Source organism: Mytilus californianus, unplaced genomic scaffold (genome assembly GCF_021869535.1).
Source record: "Mytilus californianus isolate M0D057914Y unplaced genomic scaffold, xbMytCali1.0.p SCAF_14, whole genome shotgun sequence".
Lineage (NCBI taxonomy): Eukaryota > Metazoa > Mollusca > Bivalvia > Mytilida > Mytilidae > Mytilus > Mytilus californianus.
Genome location: NW_026262626.1, coordinates 38,345,788 through 38,368,354, shown reverse-complemented (window position 1 = coordinate 38,368,354; position 22,567 = coordinate 38,345,788). Strand labels below are relative to the sequence as shown.

At 31.8% G+C, this 22,567-nt stretch overlaps 1 protein-coding gene across 2 annotated transcripts; it reads left to right on the top strand.

The window, feature by feature from the left end:
• The first annotated feature begins 1,044 nt into the window (after positions 1-1,044).
• Positions 1,045-20,879, top strand: LOC127724502 (ankyrin-1-like). 2 transcript variants are annotated; one of them, XM_052231481.1, is made up of 4 exons: positions 1,045-1,129; positions 8,009-8,226; positions 10,895-11,039; positions 12,603-20,879. In XM_052231481.1, the coding sequence occupies exon 4, from the start codon at positions 14,998-15,000 to the stop codon at positions 16,210-16,212; it is 1,215 nt and encodes a 404-aa protein (XP_052087441.1). In that variant the 5' UTR covers positions 1,045-1,129; positions 8,009-8,226; positions 10,895-11,039; positions 12,603-14,997; the 3' UTR covers positions 16,213-20,879. The 2 variants fall into 2 exon arrangements, with proteins under 2 accessions (XP_052087441.1, XP_052087442.1); XM_052231482.1 differs by lacking the exon at positions 1,045-1,129 and adding an exon at positions 4,501-4,738.
• The last annotated feature ends 1,688 nt before the right edge of the window (positions 20,880-22,567 follow it).

Sequence of the window (22,567 nt, the reverse complement as noted above, 5' to 3'; positions counted from 1 at the left end):
GTAATTCGGTAGGTCACATTCGAGAAAAAGAAGACGGGATTGTAGGTACAAAAACTGGAACAAATCCGTTGATTAATAAATAAACATTTTGGAACAAAATTTTAGAATCGTGTCTTGTCTCCTCTGATATAAATGTATGCTACGGACTTCGGTGTTTTTGGCCTTGGTATCAGTGTATTCTTTATTTCAACGTCGTTTCCGATTCAAGAACGAAATATATATCTTGATGAAATCACCTGCATAAAATTCAAACGAGAAAACTTTTGAACATATAATATTTAAAACGCTTAGAACGTAAAAATTTAAAAACGTATGTTTTATAAATTCAAAAGTTTACTATAAAACAAGTGTACATCGACTTTATTCTAATAGAAATTCCCTGATCTTATCAAACTATTCATAAATGTTCTGCTATTGAATGATTGGCTTCCCGTACTCTAATTATCCGATAGCTTTTGTATGCAGTAATCTTAACGACAAGACCTCTTATTAGTACCTCAGCAACCCCATAGCGCAAGTGCGATGGATGATCTGAGCTAAATGAAAAGGTAAATAAACGTGCACTAGAAGATAGATAGTGTTAATTGATTCTGAAAAAAGATATACAATACATCAAATCATTTACGAACTTTTAGCACATAGTTTAATTTTCAAAACAAAAAGCATACACAATGTATTACAAAAAAAAATCGCTCGATCAACTCACTTCTTTTATTCGTGCTCTATGATTCTTCGTTGATTATTTATCAAGTTCCCGATGATAAACTTCGGCCACAAAACCCGAAACTCGTTTCATATAACTTTAAATGTGATGCAACTTATTTTTGGTTTGTTAATAGAAAGATTGTACCATTCTTTTATGAGGTAGTGCAGCATATCTCGCTTATGTGGAAACGTCGAATTTCTTTAATTGTTATTGTTGTATCTGCCGCTTTCTACACTGATTGCCTATAAATATCCTTCAATAATAGAAAATTAATATGAGAGTTAATCAATAAATGGCCAGCTATTTTGTAAAGCAATTACTCGTTTTTAAATGATTGGACCAGTTGTTTACCTTAGAGACATGTAGTTAATGAATATTACGTTATAAGTGCTAGTCAGAGGCATCAGTTTCACATATATTGAGGTAAGATATCTAAATAATAACTAATTGTTTAACATTTATGACTGAACTAAATTTATATACACCGATTCAGGCTGTTAGAACAAATCACAAAAGGTACAAGAGAAATATAATGTCTAATTTCAATTTGCCGGCATCTTGTTACATTTATATCGATATATTTTAAAAGGCCGACTTTTGAACAATAAGATACTTCTTTTGTTGCACACTATATATAGTCATTTTATTTTAGTATCATATAATGTATGAAAAAAGTAATTATTCTGTTTTGAAATATTTGCAGTGCTCCAAATGTTTTTATTTTTTTCTTGGAAGTATTGGTGACATTGCAATCGACCTATCTCTTTCGACATTTGGTTTATCAGCACAAGAACTAGTTCGTATACTTTTGTGCACTATCATTTTATGTATTTTGATTTGTTTGATTTTCATGTTCCAGTGTATTTCGAACATTGGGAAATCTTTCTGAGCATGTCAGTCATTCTATACAAAAATTTTTAGATTTTACATTGCTAAATTGCAAATGAATCATATGTAATGTGTGGAGTCACCTATGTGAAACACTTGGTTTTCCGATGGGGATATCTGTCGTAGAGTTATCATATATTTAGACGTATTTAATAATGTATATTGATTTCACTGTGTGATCTATAAAAAGGATAAAAGGATTAATAAAAAAAAATTTGATGTAATTATATCCTTTTCAACTGACCAAATCAGCTGATCTGCAAGGTATTCCATGTACGTTACCACCAATCATCTGTGTTCCGATATGAGATTAAGCCGACGAGCGAAGAAAGGCATCACCCGACTAATATCAACTGTTCATTAATATGACCTAGTCGGGCGAGTGGTCATGGACGTTTGAAACAGTGCATGCGGAGCTGCTACAATGCCGAAACGAATGGGCCGCAATTCCGATCTTTACCCGGCTCGAAATTTGAAAGAAATGTTCGGCACAGCCTCGCATTCTTTCTATTTTAGCCTTATATCAATATATTTTATAAGTTTAGACATTATATAGTTATTCTATATTTGTTTGAGCGTTCAGCATATCCACTGACGATAACCGTAACGCGAGACATATACTTAACCTAAAAAAGAAACAGTACATTTTGTAATGTCGGGGGTGTTTTATAGCGTAATGTACGATATGAGTTTTGTTCATTGGTAAAGAATTAACAATGACCTATAGCTGCTTTAATCTGCGTTATGTAGTCTCTGGTGGTTACATGTAGTCGTCTCATTGGCTCATACTACATCTTCTTATTTTTATATCAAAATAGATAAAACAAGTTCATGCAAAATAATCAAATATAAAACATCAGGAAAAGGTAAGAATATTAACGGTACCAATTTTACTTCACCATATGCAACGAGAAAGTTAACAATTATCAGTCTAACATTAAACTGAATTGCGTACAAATCAATAATGAAATAATCCAGGCATGTCTCAATAAAATGAAAACAAAATAATTAAATTTGTTATTTGCATTTTGGGGTCAAAATATTCCGTTACAAGATCATGGATTATTGTCACAATATTTCTATAAGAAATTATTTAAATGTACACTTCAGTTATTTACCTTGTTCTTCTGTCAAGTTGTTTAAATGCATTTTGTCTGATTGTTATATCTTTCTTCTTTCTACTTCGTCTTTGTCTTCACGCACTAACGTTGTGTCATGTTTCTGGTGTTATTGCTTGATATGTAGTATTTAATGACAATTATTTAATACTGAATTCCATTCTTACAAATTTTTTAATAAACTATAAAATATGAAGTGTCAAAAGTTATCACTTCAATGATTTTTAATATTTCAACCCTTAAACATTTCGATTCATGATCATGTATATAGTCTCCAAATGTTTTGATATCATCATTCTCAGAAACACGTGTCTTTCGCAAGTAGTCTGACATAACAACCGAATAACGAAAATCTCGAGTCCAATTAATAATCATAAGGAACAAGGTTTCATCGACAGTTGTTTGTTCTGTTACATTTGTAAATTGTTAAAAGAAATGCACGCGCTTTAATGAGAATTGGCTCAAATGTTGCAAATAGTGTGAAAAAGTCTATAAGGTGTCACTTAAGGTATTTTATACTGCTATCTGTCAATTACGTAAAATACCAACAGTTCTTAGCCTCCAGTTCAACATGTTCAAAACATTAATCTTTTTTATTTTCAGTTTTCTGTTATATTCTTTTAGTGATTTTGTAATTTGTTTGACGATAGCGTTCTCTTGTTGTTTTAAATTTGACTTTTCTGTTGTTTGAATGCTGGTTGGGTATTTTCTTTTTGTTTAACGACAAATTTAATTTAAGTACCGAAATTTGAAAAAATCAAAACCTTCCTGGTAATTTGGTAATTTTTTTTTATTATTATTATCAGTATTTTCATTAAAACATATTAAATGTTTACCTAATATCGAATAGTGGACTTGTTTTTCTGTCTCATTTTGCTTTCATAACAATATGTTACATGTACTGCTTACTTTTACTACATAGGCATTGATTGTCAATTTTCATATCTTTGGAAATATATTCCTGTATCTCTCTTGTTCTATCTGTTTCTAATACCCGAATAAATATTATCAGAATCTTTTGATAAGGTTGGTTCCTTACATTTGCCATGTACTTTAACATTTACTTGAGATTCTTTCGTTTGGATTGTTATAAAAAAATTATTTTTAAAGGGTGATATATTCAATGTTTTACAGCACAGGGTTGATACCGCTACTGTTTGACTATCAGTACTACGGCATTGACATGATATATTAAAAACCTTTTGAAAATTATCGTTTATAAATTTAGGAGATTTCAACTCCCTCCGGCAAAGTTAACCTTGAATGGATTTGACTATTATTTTTAAGTTCATTGTGGTTATATAGCTCTGCAACTTTTTCGGTCCTTTTACATCCTTGGCTTTCAAATATTTGGCTTTGAGTGTTCCTGAGGAAGATTAATCTAATAAAAGCGCCTCGGACACATACAATTTATAAAGATATTTTTTTTATTATTTTATGATAGACCAAGGTTTTGATTATACTAAAATTAAAGATTGATGACCGATTGAACTATGCAAATGAATAATCTAAGATTGAGATTTGGCACACAACAATTTGTGGCACTCAGATGTTTCCCTAGGAAATATAAATTTAAATGTACTAAAATACGCCATCGCAGGCAACCGGTATAGATTGGGGTTTACTTTCAAAAAAGTAATTACTGAAATGTTTTAATGTTGGCTTCTAGTATGGTTCCCTGATTTCATGTACTTGACAAAAAAGAAATTACATTTAGCTTCAGGTTTGTTACATGTCCAAACATTTATCTAAAGAAATGTTTACATCGGGATTATTACAGGAATATGACATCTGCACCAAGCCACAGAAACATATCTGCACTTACATCAGAAGAAATAAACTACCTACGATTATCGAATTTGATACTTAGAGTGGCTCCACAAGCTGTAAAAAAAGTTTGACAAAGAGTTGGATCCTGCAGTATTACAGAAAACACTCTATCAGAACAAATTGAAAGTGATAGAGCCACTGAAAAACAAGAGATATATCAGTAAAGTTCAGTGGGATTTACTCTTTCCAATTTCAGGTAAAGGAAAACAATTAATAACGAAAATCCTTTTGAAAACTATTACGGAAACAAGTCGTTATAAGCCAATACATTTCATATTTAACGCAATCAAGTGGAAAACATTTTTTCACAAAATTCTAATTTTATTAGAATCACCGGTATACTAACTACTTACTAGCTTTACTATAAACAGAGTTTAGTGATACACTTGTACAGCTCTATTTGAAATATAGCATGTGGTTGCTTAATTTTTAACAAATAAGGATTTCATTGTTTGCTGATAATATCAAACCTAATGCGATCCGATTCTTCTCATGATAATTATCTTTAGCGTTTTAGCTATTATGCGAACGATTGCATCTAGCAGTCTAGTAGCAGTGGTATTGATGCATTGTCCGTTAAATTGTAATGAATCTTATGTTTTGTCATGCTTATTGCACATTTCAAAATTTACCTTCAATAGATCATCCTAGAAACGGTAACCACAAATGGATAAAAAAAAACACAGTTCCAAAACAACAACCAAAGACATGTAAAGTTACATTGCATGAGGCAGTTGAAACCTTGAACTTTAAAACCCTTACAAAAAATGAAAATTTTATAAAAATATATACCATACTAATGGCTCATTATTGGTCGTATATTTTCAAAATTACATAAATCATTTGCTACATGTTCTTTGTCAGATAATGCAGATGCGACAAATAAAATGTATAACGGAGTTAAAGATGTTAAAGGGCATCGTGATTTCTTTTTATAACTATTTTTATATTTAATCAAAATATTCAAGTACTTCAAGTCACTAAACAAGATCACGTGTCTGCCGTCAACAGTAATTATATATTCACTCAATACATTAAAAAAAATAAGGCCAGTGAGAGAGATAATAAATATCAAATGCATATGATCCTTTCTTTGTTTGCATCATATATATAGTTGCATAAGTAAATTATGAGTTACAGAACAAATTGCTATCTTTTTCCGATTATTTCTCATATTGTATTTTAGATTTTGTTTATTGTACTTCTATATTTCCAGGTATTGATCTTTTAAATATAAGCATTTAGTTTCATAATCATAACTGACAGACCGAAACAGTGTTCGTGTCCGTAGACCAATTGGAAACACAGTAGTGTCTATTGGACACAAATATTCTCTTGTTAAATTTTTTGTCGTTTTTACATTAAAGTCATATGAAACAAGTTTCTTGTAATTTTAATGTTATCGAAATTATTGAACCAATGCAAGAATATATATACTAAACTAGGTCCTGTGTGCACGTTTTTTATATTTATTACGAATCTATAACGTATTATTGACAAATAATATTTCATACAGTGGTTGTTGATCGATAGCTAATTAACTTTCGAGTTTGTTGCCGAAGTTTACCGGATCGTGACATTGATAAACGAGCACAGAGCATGTGACAAATAAGTGATTTAAACGTTACACCCCAGTTCTATTGTTATACTTCATAGTTTCTATTTCTGAAACAAGTGTAAATTGAATAGATCTATTGTTACGAATAACAATGGATTTTGACCACAGGGTGTGACGAGCGGGGTTTCTGGAAACCCCTGCTTCTACATCCCGCAAACAAAGCCCATTGTTATTCGTAACAATAGAAATTGATTATGAACATAAGAAATTTCTTATAGTATTCACTACAAATTGTTTCATGATATTAAAAAAACACATTTTAGGAAATTCCAATAAGCATCTATATGGAATACAAAGATAATCCTTTAAATACTTTTTTGCTTGAAGGTAATTTTTTTTATCCCAGTCATAAGTCTCTATTCTAAAGCATTGATCCTTTAAAAAAAAAATTGGGATTCTAACTCCCGGACCCCCATCCCCCGGTTACCCAGTGGCCGATCCGGGGTTGGGGGTTCCGCGGGTTTTTTATTCAAAAGATCAATGCATTTAAATGGTTGGAACCCCCCCCCCTTTTTTCTCGAGTTGGGAACCCCCGGCTGGATCAGCCCCTGATTGCCCTCAAAAAAGGGAGTTCCTCAATTTTAAATATTGTATGTTGAGCGTGTCTTGTAGTCGGGTTTCTAATGCAGACACACCTTTTCCTTAGTATGTTCGAATATGAATGTTTGTTTATTATCGAGATGAGGGAGGGTGGGCTTTTGTTTTTGATAAAATCGTAAGATATAAAATACAGTTATGATTACCTTTATCAGACTGATACTTTGGGTAATAACATTGCCTTTATCTTTAGTCTCTTCTACCAAATCCGACGCTTGCCACAAAATGTCGTCCGTCTTATACCCGTCCATATTGACAACTGTATACCAGGAGCATGATGTATTTTTTTGTTTGTAATAAGAATACACGAAACAGTCAACCTTGACCTGCTGATCCATATTAGCACAGGATTTAACGGGAATATGCAAAACAACTTGACATTTGAAAAATATACTCACTTGTCAAAGTTTGAACGAAGATAGCCAAAGAAAGGTTACTAGTGGGGTTTCATGTAACAAAAAATATTCTTATAAATCATGGTTTGATATTATCAATAAATATGCTATCGTTTTTGTTTTTTTTTCATTTAATAATCAATGTTAACAAATATAGGGTTTATAATGGGGTGTAAGTTAGTTTTACAACTCGGGATACGGTGTGTCTGGATAAGAAACCCCTCCGGCCGACGGCCGACGGGGTTTCTTATCCAGACACACCTATCCCTCGGTGTATAACTATTACAGCATTTTATATTTTCCATGGCTTCCCATTTCCTAATTGAACTTTTCCTTTTCCTTAACAGTTGTTAAATGATTTTGTTTATAAAATTTGTTTTTTTAGAGTCAGTTATTACTATTTACCTTCTAGCTAGTGCACGTTTGTTTACATTTTGTCATTACGGTTTACCCATTGCACGTCCGTTGTGCGATGGCCGAAGTTTAAACGAGAGGTCTCGTAGTTAAGGTCACTGCATACGGGAAAATATCGGCGAATTAGTGTACGGGAAGACAATAATTCAATAGCAGTCCATTTATGAAAATTTTGATAGCGTAAAGGATTTTCTTTAACAAGAAAGTTTGCATACACTTGTTTTATAGTATACTTAGCCGTTCAAGTATATAAAACATATTCAACTTTTTTTTAAATTTGAAGTTTCATATGATTTTAATAACCCTGATTCAAAATATCTAGTTTAAAAATGACAAAGTACATATACATTTAAACAAGACCTGTGCAACTGGCGAAGCAAGAACTACTTTTCTTTCCTTGACAGCTGCGTTCAATAATATATTAAGTTAAATAATATTGCAGGGTCGGCATGTTCAACAGCATTCGATTTGACTTAAATGGTTTGTCTAATAAGAAATCTGACAACAATGGCAATAGGAGATGCATTACCAGTCGCTTCAGATACAAGTCCAGGGGCTGATTTATCCAGGCTAAAACATTACAGGAACAAGATAGTTCACTGTGAAGTTGGTATACTATCAGACAAAGAGTTTGAAGAGTGCTGGACCGAAATATGTCAGGTATTATAAAGTTATCTGATTAAATGAAATGTTATAAATTGCATATAAATGATAAACAAAGCATATGAAACGTTTAAGCCACTGATCAGTTTTTGTAGACGAAACGCGCGTCTGTCGTACAACATTTCAAGCCTGTTATCTAAGATGAGAATTTTTACAACCATTGGGTCGATGCCACTGCTGGTAGAGGTTTCCTCCCCGAGTGTATCACAAGCCGAGTAGTCAGTACTTCTGTGTTGACATGAATTATCATTGAAATGGTATATATCATAAATTAACTTTTTACAAAAGTTAAAATTTAGTTTTTTTCGAAATACGAAGGATTTTCTTCCCGAGAAAAAGATTACCTCAGCTGTATTTGGCAAAACCTTTCGGAATTATGGGTCCTCAATACTCTTCAGCTTCGTACTTTAATTAGACTTTTTAAATTTTTTTATTGAAGCGTCACTGATGAGTCTTTTGTAGACGAAGCGCTCGTCTGGCGTACAGAATTTTTAGCCTTGTATCTGTGATGAGTGTATTTTCAATAGTATGGTGCATAATAAAAACGGGCCAAACTTTTATTTCGCAACAGATATACATAGCAAATGAATAACATATGATTAGGATATGTAATTCGGTAGCAAAAGATGAAAAGGATTAGTTATTTTGTCCAATTTAAACTTTCACGTTCATTTTTAACCTCAATATATATGTATTACATTTTAAATATTATATAGATATAAAGGGTACATTTCCTGGGTAAGATTCTTTTATGAAATGCCTATAAATGAACATGGACAAAAGCCATTGCCCCATGGATATTAAGATGAATAAGTATTTATTATTGACATTTTTACTTTTGCATGATGTACCATGAAACAGCCATACTCAAGGCGTTTGTGAAATATATAATGAAGGGTATGACACCGGAAGTGACTTTTTATTAACCAAAAGTGTTAAATTAATTTTAAAAACACTTATAGAAACTTATAAATGTTTGAATCAATGTCAAGATTGGTAAGTAATAACTCAAAAAGGGGCTCTCTAAAAACCAGAATTTATATTTTCCTGAATTACTGTTAAAACGTTACGCCCACATGTATTCAAAAAAGTGTGATCTTGAACATTTTCTTTCCTTTTTTGTTATTCATTTTATCCTATTCTTCAAAGTAAATGTACTGTTTAACTGTATATTTTTTTTCAAGAATGAACTGTAGACTGAATTTATTTTACATTATAATTTAACTTACTAACTCTAAACCCATTCAAGTATCTATCTTTTGCGCGATTTTCTCTTTAACCGTCATAACCAGAGGACAATTGACGATATCGCGTATGACATATATAAGATGAAAGCCGTGTTATTGACAATGGATGTCAAAAACGAGTCCAAATAAGGTTGTTGGTTTATTGACATGTTTATTATTCTTCCCTTAGTTCATTTATTTTGTATTTACATTGTATCATAGGTCAAATTTATTTGTTCAGTGTATGTTCATTGGTATTTATATGTCCGTTGATTGAGTTAAGCTATTTCAGTTGATATTTTATAGTGTGTCTTTCTATGTTGTGATGTTACACTACTGTTTCAGAAAAAGGGTGAAGGTTTGGTACCATTAAAACGTTTAAACCCGCTGCAATTGTTTGCACCTGTCCTAAGTCAGGAATCTGATGTTCAGTAGTTGTCGTTTGTTGATGTGGTTCATAAGTGTTTCTCGTTTCTCGTTTATTATATAGATTAGACCGTTGGTTTTCCCGTTTGAATGGTTTTACACTAGTAATTGTTGAGACCCTTTATAGCTTGCTGTTCGGTGTGAGCCAAGGCTCCGTGTTGAAGACCGTACTTTGACCTATAATGGTATACTTTTATAAATTTTGACTTGGATGGAGAGTTGTCTCATTGGCACTCATACCACATCTTCTTATATCTATGTACCAATAATTGCTGTTATTAAATAGACTATATACAAAGCAAAGTATGTCAAGTTTATTAAGATTATAAACTTTCATTTCATGTGTTACTTGCTTTATTGTGGATATCAACTAATCACTCTTTGCATATAAGTATAACCACTTAAAAATAACAATCTGAATCATGATAAAAATTCCACTATTAAAAATGAAGTAAGGACTTCCATCTAAAACCACATACAATAATGAATTAAAAACAATGGAACATAATATTGTTCTCAACGCTGACATTAGTAAAATATGTTGAAATATCATACTATCTGAAAAGTCTGTTGATTTGCATTGTCTCTATTCTTTTTTAATATGAAATAAGATATTAAGCATAAAAGTATATACTCTGAACGACAGCAGAATTACATGTTAGTATGACCTTGAATTTATTCATCTAGAACCAAATACGAAGCGTGCAATCAAAGTCTAATAAAAATAGACAACACCATGGCCAAAAACAAAAACTTCGAAAAGACAAACAACATTCTATAAAACACTACATAGACAACAAAAGATTATGTGTGTTATTAGTTTCTACTTCACTAGTTTCATCCGTCACGTTACTCATTGTAAAATTCGGTGATGTAGAATTCAATTATGTCAATATTTTGGAAAAGAATTTTAATGAAGAATTATCGCACTTGAGCGGCAATATAAGTAAACTTAGAGTTTCAGATCATTTTCATCAACAATAACTTTATTAACATCTTTCTTCTTTTACAAGGCAATAATAAGATTAGGTGGTACAAGCTTTGAGCAAAGATGCTCTGATTTGAAGGTCAGCAGAATGAACGATAGTGATAAAGAAATATTGAAAGAACTAAGAAATCAAGAGAGATCCAGTGATCCTGTTCCAAAAGGTGTAAGAAGTAAGTGTTTTGTGTAGTAAGTTTATAGAGCAAATGCTGCACATCGGGCTTATCCATTAAATTATTATTGTTTCGCATAATAAACTGTAGTTGCACTACTAGTAGGAAGTACATACAGGCAAAAGAAAATATTTTTTACACTGATGTTTGCATTGTCCTTATGTATAACTTATCAATTTTTATTTAAGATAGCCAGCAATGAAAAATGAGAAAAAGTTTCATTTACCATGTTTTATTAAAATAAAAGTTTCCTCATACGCTTTGTGGGGTCTAAATTAGCTTTTGAATTGATCAGTTGTACTACACATTTATCTTTTCTTGATATTTAAAAAGTAAAATAACAACAAAAACGAACTCCAAGGAAAATTCAAAACGAAAAGCCCTTTATCATATGGCAAAATCAAAAGCTCAAACACATTCAACGAATAGAAAACAATTTTCATATTCTAGACTTGGTACAGGCATTTACCTATGTAGCAAATGATGAATTTAACCTGGTTTTATAGACGGCATCAAACTAAAATAGTATATAACAACCATAATATTTTCAGCTTTCCCATTGACATATTTCCATTTCTCGCAGTAATTTACTCTCCGTTCCCTCGATTGGCATTAACATATCTCTATTTCTACTTTTCGCTATTGCACGAATATATTATTTTTACTAGTAGGATTTCCTACTAACACTACAGCTGTTCTAACAGTTTTATGAAGAAGAACGACTGAAATTGATACTACAAAATTTTACGGTCACCATGATAAATTAGTAGACCGATACAATGTGTCTGTGTCTCAAATTGCTCATGACATGTTTTCGCCGTCCTAGATCTTTAGATGTGAGAATAGTGGTCTAATCTGTACTTTTACAATTTCGTGACATTTTTATACTGGTGATAAATGTATAGCATGTTATAGCTCCGTCTTCAGTTATTTTGATTCCTTTAGGTTTTGTTATATTACTTTAATTTGTTCTGAATGGATTCATGAGATTTGAACATTGGTAAAATACTTTTGCCAATGATCTAATTCCAGATGCACACAACACCAATACCTGTTTATTTTTAATTGTTTTGTTATGGCGGTTAACACAAACATGAAAAAGAGATAATCAAGAATTCAAAAATAGTCTAATGAACGAGAAATATTTCGCTCTTGACAGTTCATGTACAATGTATTTAAAACAAATAAAAAATAAAAAATAAGAAATTTATGCATTTAATTTGAGGGTTAAAATGCGAGAACAACCATTACAAACTAAATTATAACTTTGAATTTTTTTATGTAGAAGAACATAATATCAATAAACACAGATATAAAATCAAAAAAAGATAATTGTCATTGTAAGATTCTGTTTTTTACTTTTATAGATATTTATCTAAAATCTACTGCAATGAAAATGAAAAACATGAAATAAGATATCCAATGTTAGAACTAGGACAGACGTATGATTGAGTTCTAGTTAAAACCATATGAAAATCAAATATAAACTATTTGAATGTACATAAACTTAATATAATATAAGGATGTTAACTCGCATTACCAGATTTTTCTGCATTGCTTCAGGAATAAACTGCGAACTTATTGAAGACTGGGGAAAAGGAAAAGTAGCGGAAACTAGAGCTATCAAACGCATAGCTGAGCTGATCGAAAAGAAATTTTGTGATGGCAGTGGGATCATCGGGATGTGGTAAATCTACTTCAATTCATTACGTGGCTCTTCAACTATACCATAAGCAGGGTTATGATATAAAACCTGTACACAGCCCGGAGGAAGTGAGACATTATTATAATCCTGAGTGTAAACAAGTTTATGTAATAGATGATATATGTGGGAAATCTACCATTGATATAAATCTTGTTAATTGTTGGGAAAGACAATTAACTGAAATCCAAAAAATATTAAAGGTTCAACAGGTTAAAATTCTATCATCATGTAGAACTCATATTTTCCAAAATCGTCTATTCAAAAAGCTTTCTTCTTTCTTCTCAATATCATGTGATTTGACATGCGATTATAGATTGACACGTGATGAAAGAAAGGAAATTGCTAGTATTTATTTAACAAAAGATGAAATAAAACTGATACATGGAACCGTATTTACAGACCAATTTGACTTCTTTCCTCTTCTTTGTAACATTTTTTCAACGCAAAAATTGTCGAATATTCGTGTTTTTTTTTTTAAATCCTGTGCAGGTTGTTAGAGATGACTTGACTCTTTTAATGAACGACAATGATCAAAAAACAATTGCTACCCTTATGCTTTTTACCGTTTACAACAATACTATAAACGAAACTTTATTATCTGGGACCTCAGGTATAACACAGGTTCTGGAAACTATTTCAGATAATTTCCATTTGCAACAATGCTTTTCAATTCAATGTGTTAAATCAGAGCTGGATAATTTGAACCGTTCTTACGTTAAAAAGATAGGACAAATCTATAGGGTTCAGCATGACAAATTATATGAAATTTTAGTATTGTACTTAGGTGAATACAAGTTCGACCTTTTACTTGATCTTGCCCATACTGATATTATACGTGACATGTTTCTACTACAATCTTATAATGAAACAGAACAACATAATGTATACTACGTCAAACATTTTATAGATATTCAAGAACAGAACGAATCTAGCTATTTCAGTCGTCTAATAAGAGATGTAAATGATGGGTTTGTACAAAATGTTATGAATAATAAACAAATGAAGTATCCTAGCTTTCGCCACAAAATTTCTGAAAAAATTAAAAGCGATTTAAACTTTATGGATGTAATTAGAAACCTTCCAATAGAAACAGTATCCTCATTGTTACAATCAATGATTTGTCACAACTTTTGTGACATAGTTGCCATTTTGGTGGATTATATTGATTTAGATATTCACGGGTTGATTGCTTTGAACATTGCAACAGAAACAGGATCTACTAGTATTGTGAAATAGTTATTAGATCGTAATGTTGCTCCTGAAGAAAGTAATACTGTTCAAAGAGGAAATAAAATAACTTCCCTATTTGTAGCTTCAGAAAAGGGTTATACTGAAATTGTAAAATTACTGCTTGAACATGGAAGCAATCCTAGTAAAACTGTTTGGAGAAGAAATGAAAATACTCCTTTGTATGTCGCTTCAGAAAATGGTTATATTGATGTTGTAAAATTATTACTAGACTATGGAAGTGATCCGAATATTATTATTGATTGCAGACTTTCTAGTGAATACATTCCCTTGATAAATAAGCCATCTTCAATGATATATCAAGAAAACAAATCGGCTATTCATGCAGCTATTGCAAAAGATCGTTCTGAGGTCGTTACAGTTTTGCTAAATCATAAAGCAGACCCTAATATTAATGGTTGTGACGGAACTCCTTTGTACTTGGCTGTAGTGAAAAGAAATACCGAATTTGTAAAATCGTTGTTGATTCACAACGCAGATCCTAATAATAGCGGCGATGATAAAAACAAACCTCCTCTATGTATAGCTTCAGAAAATGGAGATATTGAAATAGTCAAATTGTTACTTACTCATAAAGCTGATCCTGATATCACTTTTCGTTGGAACAAAAGGTCATCCCTACATTTTGCTATAGAAAATGGTCATATTGAAATTGTACACTTATTATTATTTCATAATGCAAATCCTTATTGCTTCGATGTGCACAATAAAACACCGATTTTTATATCCCTACAAAAAGGACATAAATTTAAAAACCTTTCGATAACGATAATACAAAGCCTGCAATCGGTTCCTGTTCAATATATGTGTTCAACTCTGTTGTATCTTTTTTCTAAATATGGTGCAACTGATAGGTTTAAATCCATTTTAGAAAAGGAAAATGTTGATGTTAACGATAATAGTCTAATTGAGTATAAACAAACAGCATTGTTTATCGCTTCAAAGGTAGGCCATTATGATGCTGTTTCTTTACTATAAGACCATAACAGTGATCCTAATGCTAATATGTTTAATGAAACACCGCTGTTAAAAGCATCACAGATGGGTCATGCTCATATTGTAAAGTTACTTTTAGACGCAAAAGGTGATCCAAATATCTTCAGTGAAAGCGGGAAAACACCTATATATATGGCGTCTATGTTAGGTCATAAGGAAATTGTAAAATTGTTGTTAGAAAAGAACTGTGATCCTAATATCGTTGATATGAACGATGAAACGCCTGTTTTTATAGCTACGTCAAACGGTCATGCCGAAATTGTAAAACTGTTGTTAGAAAACGGTTCTCCTTATACTTGCAATAAATTTTACCAAACACTACTCCATGAGGCTTCGTATCACGGTCATTATGACACTGTGAAAATTCTGTTAGAACATAATTCTGACCCGAATATCAGTAACAAAGAAAATGATAGTCCTCTCTATACAACATCAATCGAAGGCCATAGAAAGATTGTACATTTGTTAATAAAGCACAATTATGACCCTTGCTTTCGAAAATGGTATCACAAAACCCCTTTGTGTATAGCTACATATCTTGGTCATACAGAGATTGTAAAGCTGTTACTGAAATTCAATACCGATTCAAAATTGCAAAAAAGAATATTTTTAGAGCACAACAATAATTCAATAATGTTTAATATTCAAACACCACTCCTTCTTGCTACATGGGCAGGATATATTGATATTGTTAAGTTATTCTTAGAACATAAATGGGATCCAAATATTGCAAACTATGATAATCAAACACCGCTCTTTCTAGCTGTTTTTAGAAATGATATTGAACTGACGAAAATATTACTTGAATATAAGAGTAATCCTAACATTTGTTCTAATGACAATGAAACACCTCTTACCGTAGCTTCAGTGCACGGTTTTACGGAAATTGTTAAACTTTTATTAATAAATAACTGTGACCCTAATTTAACAGATAAACGCAGAACAACAGCCATGTATATTGTCTCAGATAAAGGTCACATCGATACTGTGAAACTATTGTTAGAATTCAAAAGTGATCCAAACATTTGTAATGTTTTAAATGAAACGCCGCTCCACATTTCGTCATATCATGGTCATGTTGAAATTGTGAAATTATTATTAGCCAACAACTGCAATCCTAACATTTGTAATTCAAAAAACGAAAAATGTGTAGACATAGCAATACGAAACGGGCATAAAGACATTTTGGCTTTGTTACAAAAAAGGAATACAGATTCCAAATAACGGCCTTTAAGTATCATGCTTATATTTGGTAAATTTATCTGATAAAAACGTTTGAAGGAAAATATTTGTGCAAGTTAATTTTTTAAAGCTTAATAAAACGTAGTCACTGTTTCCAAAAGATGCTAATTACTTATCTTTTTTAATTCAAATGCTATTTCTTTTTAGATTATTTTTCTACATTACCTAGAAGCAAGACGACTGTCTTGCTTCATTTTTGCTTCATTACAATGTTATGCAATTTTCTTTTGGTCGTATCTATTATCACTTGTTATGGTACATATATAGATTTGATATCATCAGGTCTTATACCTAGGGATTACGTTCAATCACTATCATTATCACTTTTGAACACCAGTATACTACTGTTGCCTTTATTCAGCATCTTAAGGGGGGTACAGAACACCTAAGGAAGATAACTCTTACTCATAGTCTGTTTCATTGCAGCGTTTTAAAATCACATGCAATATGCAAGATTTTAAAAGATCCATATCAGAATGCTTACATTGTTGCCAAGAGCAGATGTACACCTATTGTTATTCAATTAATCTTTTAATCCATTTATAGTAACACATTTTCCATAAATGAATCTTCAGAGACCAAACAGGAAAATTTCAAAGCAAAATGAATTTAAAAAAGAAAAAATCGAAAAGCAGGAGGTCAGATTTTTTCAAATGGGCAAATGAAGGAAAACAGAAGGACCCAGACGTATTTTGCATTTTAATGACCACTACAACTATATTCATAACTTCATTGATATAGCAGCAGAGACTGAGGTTATTGATCCCCTTTATGGGAAACCACAGTCCTAGGTTGTGCCTACTTGTGGGGAGAAGAATAGTTGAACTAGATCTGCTTGCATCAGGCATAATATGTACTGTTTGATTTGCAAGTCCCCTCTCCACCTATCCAATACAGTAGGGGAAAAGTTATTTGGGCTTAGCGGCGTTGTAATGATCTCCCCTACTCCTAGGAAGGAAAAATGGGCTCACGAAAGAGAAATGACTTTGTGCGGTCTATAACGAATCCAAAAGGTATGCCTGTGCTGTCCTAAACTTTCTATGAAATTATCAGAATGACTCCAATCAGAAGTCTGAGTATCCTATTGTTATAGTTAGTCTGACTCTATATAATTACCACGTTTTTGTTTTAGATACACAGAGAGGGTACACAATTAACTCATGTTTATATCAACAGAAAGTAAAAATGCCTAACAATAAAATTATAACCAAATAAAAAAATAAACTGAGGACAATTCTGCTTCTATTCGTACCAGAATTGATCAAAATCAAACCAGAATTGACTCCACGATATACTCTTTTTGAAAACCGTAGTTTTGAATGAAATACACTTAGAAGCGTAAAATTGTAGGTTACGAATAATTTATATATGACATGTGAATTTGTGTGTTGAAAAACGCTGGCATGTTTGTTTTTTATGCAATTTAAAATTTTAGGACATGATTTATATACATATAAAAAGTAAGAAGATACCAATGGGATAATCGACCCAATAGTAATATTGCCAATGGCAATAGTGCATCATTTACAATTACAAGTCGAGGAACAAAGACAACAACAACAACAAAAGAAAACCATCAGATTCAGTCCACAAAACATTACACAGAAACTAAGAATTGAGCACTCTAACATGTATCTCAATAAGAAAAAACTATGTCATTCAACTCTCAGTTTTCAACTTTACCTTGACAGGTGTAGAAAATAAACAGGTGTCTTCTATTCCGTTCGCAATTTTTGGGGAAAGTAAAATATAAATTTAGAACCATGGTTGAAACTGAAAGTACACATGTATGATAAAAATAGAACATGTTATTTCTGCTTTATCAAATTCTAATTTCGAAGGGATAGCAAAATTTTTTTCCTTTTATTGTGCTTTTGTGTATCTTTCCGAAGTAGTGAATGCAATTTTGAAGTAAAGTTTTTCTTCTCAAGTCTAAATTCAAGATTATGACTGAATAGAGTATAAGCGGGCCAAAAAAGTAATGTGACACTTGTTACTGCAATTTGATATTTGGTGGAACGAGAGGTGAAATGAGTTAAGACTTACATCTTAAAAGCATTTTAAAGACTTATTTGTTTTAATCTAGTAACCTCTGCAGAAATACTATCAAATTCTATGTTTAACGAACTTGATTATACATGAGATTATCGCACGGTCAGCTCTATTCTATCACCTAGTTAAAATTTTCAAGAGCCGTGGTTCTTTGCACCAATGGATTCGTCATTCATTTTTGAATCGTATATCATTTGCTTTTTTAAATCTGTGGACCAACAAAATAGAAAATCTTGATAATGTAAAAATATCTGCCGATTTTTATGATTTTCCCTATGTATCCTTTGTATTTTTGGCGTCTCATGCTGTTAATTTCAACAGCTCGTATCTCAAAAACGAAAACGGTTACCCCCTTTTTATTTTATTTTCTGGTGTACTTTTACAAGCATAATCCGTATGTGAAATTTTTAAACAAATCTGTGGAGTAGTTAGTTACGTACACTTTGTCTTAATAGAAACTATACCTTTTTTAATTTTTTATGGAACTACATGTATTTTTTGTCTTGATAGCAGATAATTTTATGTAAATTGTATGCATGGAATTTGTTGATATGTCATAATGTGTGTCTGTATTGTTGTATGGTCGATTTAAATAGCTCATTAGAGCTTGTGTAATATGTATTTGTTTACTAAATATCGACTCTAAATAAAACTTTGAATTCAATTGAATTGAATTAACAAGCCAAATATCTCAGGCCTAGGTCAAAAGACAACAAGTCATGGCCTGCTCCAGTGTTTCTTGCCAAAAATACATTTATGGTTCTCAAGGTCAAAGTTCAAGGTCACATGAAGGTCATAATTGTAAGGGGGCACACCAATTCATGATGATACATCCACATGCCAAAGATGTAAGACCTAGGTCAAAAGACGAAAAGGTTATGGCCTGGTCGTTTTTTCTGCGAAAAAGTACATTACGTTGACCTTGAGGTCAAATTTGAAGGTCACATGAAGGTCATCATGATACAGGACACTAAACCTCATGATGATACATCTACATGCCAAATATCTAAGGCCTAGATCAAAAGACAAACAAGTTATGGTCCATATGTACTATCAGAATGGATCTTGCTCTTATTAATTGAGGGTAGGGGTATATTCTAAACTTTAATAGAAAAAAAATCTGGTGGTTAAATTTTTATACATTTTTGCAAGAATAACAGACTGATATAGAACTACAGATGGTTTGTTTTAAAAAGAAATTAAACGACACATTTTTTATTTAAATTTTCTTCTTCAAATACTTGACCCATCATATATAGTCATTTTTGGGGGCTGAATCTGAGACCCCCCTTTTTTAGTTCGGACAAAATTTAAATCCAGAATAAAAAACTTACAAGTAAAGGGTGTCTGTGAACTAAAATTCGCCTCCGTTATTACTATAAACTATGTTATTGTCAATTTAGGATTAATTTTAAAAAATGTTAACATATATACCCCTATACCCAGATTTCTGAAACTTCCAAGCTTGGCCTATGTTAGCATGTAAAAGATGCCATATTTGAGTTGCCAAATCTTTTAAACCAATGGTTCAAATCTTTTGAAATGTTTCTAATATGTTTAGCTAGACCTAGTACATCAATGCGAGAAAAACAAGAAAAATTTAACGACAGGTTTTTTTGGGGGTATAGTGTTGGGTACCCCCTAAAATAAGATAATATTTTAAATTCGTTTTTATTATATTGTATATTGGTATTATAGATTTGATAGATATTAGAACACATTTTGATTTAATGTTCCTCTATGTTCCTTGTGTAATTCACCTAACCGAGAGAACATGAGCGGTAGAGAGATGAAAAAATGACTAATACTCATGTTTATGTATTTGCCCTATGTCTTATGATGTCAATGTGATATAATTGATTTGTTCTGCTTTTAAGGAAATTTAGTGTTGATGACATATCGATGACAGTTGAAACTATGAGCTATTTAGAGCTTTGCCTATTGTTTATAATTTTCAGGGTTATAAAGACCCTTTGTTTACCTCTAGATATCAAACTTTATTTTTATTTTCGTCTCTCATTAACGTCCACCCATACATTCCCCTGTATTTGAATTTAGTGGATTAGCTCCGGTTCCGCCCACTATGCATTACTAGTAGTTTGTATCGAATTTTTGTTGTATTCTTATCATAATAATTATTTACTTTAACTGTATTAATGATTTAATGTTAAAAGTTCGATTAAAATGGTGTTTTCTTTTGATTCATCCAATTTGATATTTCCCTTGTACGAACTTTGTAAGTTTACGAATTGGTTCAAGAATTCTAAAGGAAATAGACAACCAAAGCATATGTATTAACATTTAGTTTGATGTGTACTTAGAATTTGAGTTTTCAGAAAATTTTACCAAAAATATGTCGACAGATTTCGTAACTGAGATAAAAAAAAAAAAAACGTCAAATACTTTCCACTGTTTTTATATTTCTATTTTCCTTTAAATTCAGTAATTGTTTTTCCATTAAAAATGACTTGTAAATCAAGATTAAAGAATAGACTACATTTTTCTATGATGAGTTTTTGTAGATGTATTTCTTTGTATAGTGTGGATCACTTTATTTTTCATCATTTTGTACCAATAAATGATTGTTTTGTTATAAAGTGTTCTTATTATAAACATCAAGGAATAAAAACCATAAAAAAATGTATTTCAACTACACTTTCTTGTTATATTTGCCTCTTTCAATTTAAACAATATATACGACCTTAAAACATTTATTTTTTGTGACAAAAATGATACATGTCATAAACTTTTCAGAATGTACTGATACCAACATAAATGAATTAAGCAGCGATACGTGAAAAGGATAAAAGGAATAATCAAAATCATTGGATATAGCAACAGAGCAACCTAAAAACCAAAAAGCGTCTCCTCTCAACAAAATATACGAAATAACAACATACAACACAAGGTCCAGCAAGGCTCACTGGATACACATATAAATTGTAGTGGGGCTTATCAAGTTTAGTGAGAGATAAACTAAAATTGCTCCAGCAGAATTATGAGTAAGTACGATGGAACTCGACAAGGAGTACGATTTACTGTTGTGCTTCCTCACGTATTTGTTGACCGATACGATATGTCGGTGTCTCAACTCACTGGCGACATGTTTTTGCGGTCTTAAATTTTTAGATACCAGTATAGAGGTCTGATCTTTCTCCTATTCCTAATTGTGACATTTTGACTGAGTTTGAGTTCGTATTGCGGGTGCTGCATGCATAGCAGGAGACACTTACCCTGTCTGACGCAGCTGGTTTCGCTTCTTTCGGAGTTCATGCGAATCCCTCAGTTTTTGTTTGTTACTTTGATTTGTCTCTATCTAATCGATGTACAAGATTTGAACATCGGAAAAGTTCTGTCGCCTTAATTTACGGTTCCTGCGTAGGAAACCATGTGTGGTGTTTCCTTTGTTGCAGATGGTGTTTATGTGACTCTGATATTTAAGGTCCGATTGGATTTTAACCCCTAGATGTTTTGTCTTGTCTACATGTTCGAGAGTGTGGTATCTTAAGGTGTATTTGCGTGTAATGGAGTTTTTATTTCAGCTGATGGTGAAGACATTAAACTTGTATGGATGAAAGATCTTTTTACATTTGTTTTCCCAAATACCTTCAACAGTTTTGCTGTCACTATTAGATTTCATAATCAGATATACAGTTGTATCATCTGCAGTAAGTGTATGACGAAATGTAAGCCAACTTTTAAAAAGTCAGCTAAAGAACAGAACCTTGAAAAACTTTTTTTTTTTTAAACTTACGGGTAAATATCATAAAGTCTCATCCTCTAGGAATAATGTTTGGGTACGAAGTGATAAAAATGTATATATCCATGTGTTTGTTTTACCCTGTATCCCATAATGAATAGTCTGTATGAGTAGGTTATGACTGATTTATCAAAGGCTTTAGAGAAATCCATTATTAATACATCTGATTGTTTTGCGAATTTCAATAGTTGTATAAGATCTATGTTTTCAAAAGTCATGTTAGAGGGTATATAGAATGTTATGGTTGTCTGCATGTGTTAATATTACAAGATAAACGTGTCAGAGAAGTAGATCTATAATGTTTTTGATTGTTTATATACCCTTCTTTGCAAATGGAGAAGACATGTGCAGTTGGTAGCCATGCTTGGGATTGGTAATATCTAGTCTGCTAGCTCTCGAACTATTAAATTCTATCTATATCTCTTCAACACTGTGAATTTACCTTTGTCTGTAATATAAAGTGTAGGTATTTTTCCTCTTTTTTTAAGTTTCTCAGTTTGCCTTGTTGTATATTAGACCATTTCT

Excerpts from the sequence above, each read along its gene's own strand:
- LOC127724502 (XM_052231481.1), top strand. The coding sequence starts at position 14,998 with ATGTTTAATGAAACACCGCTGTTAAAAGCATCACAGATGGGTCATGCT.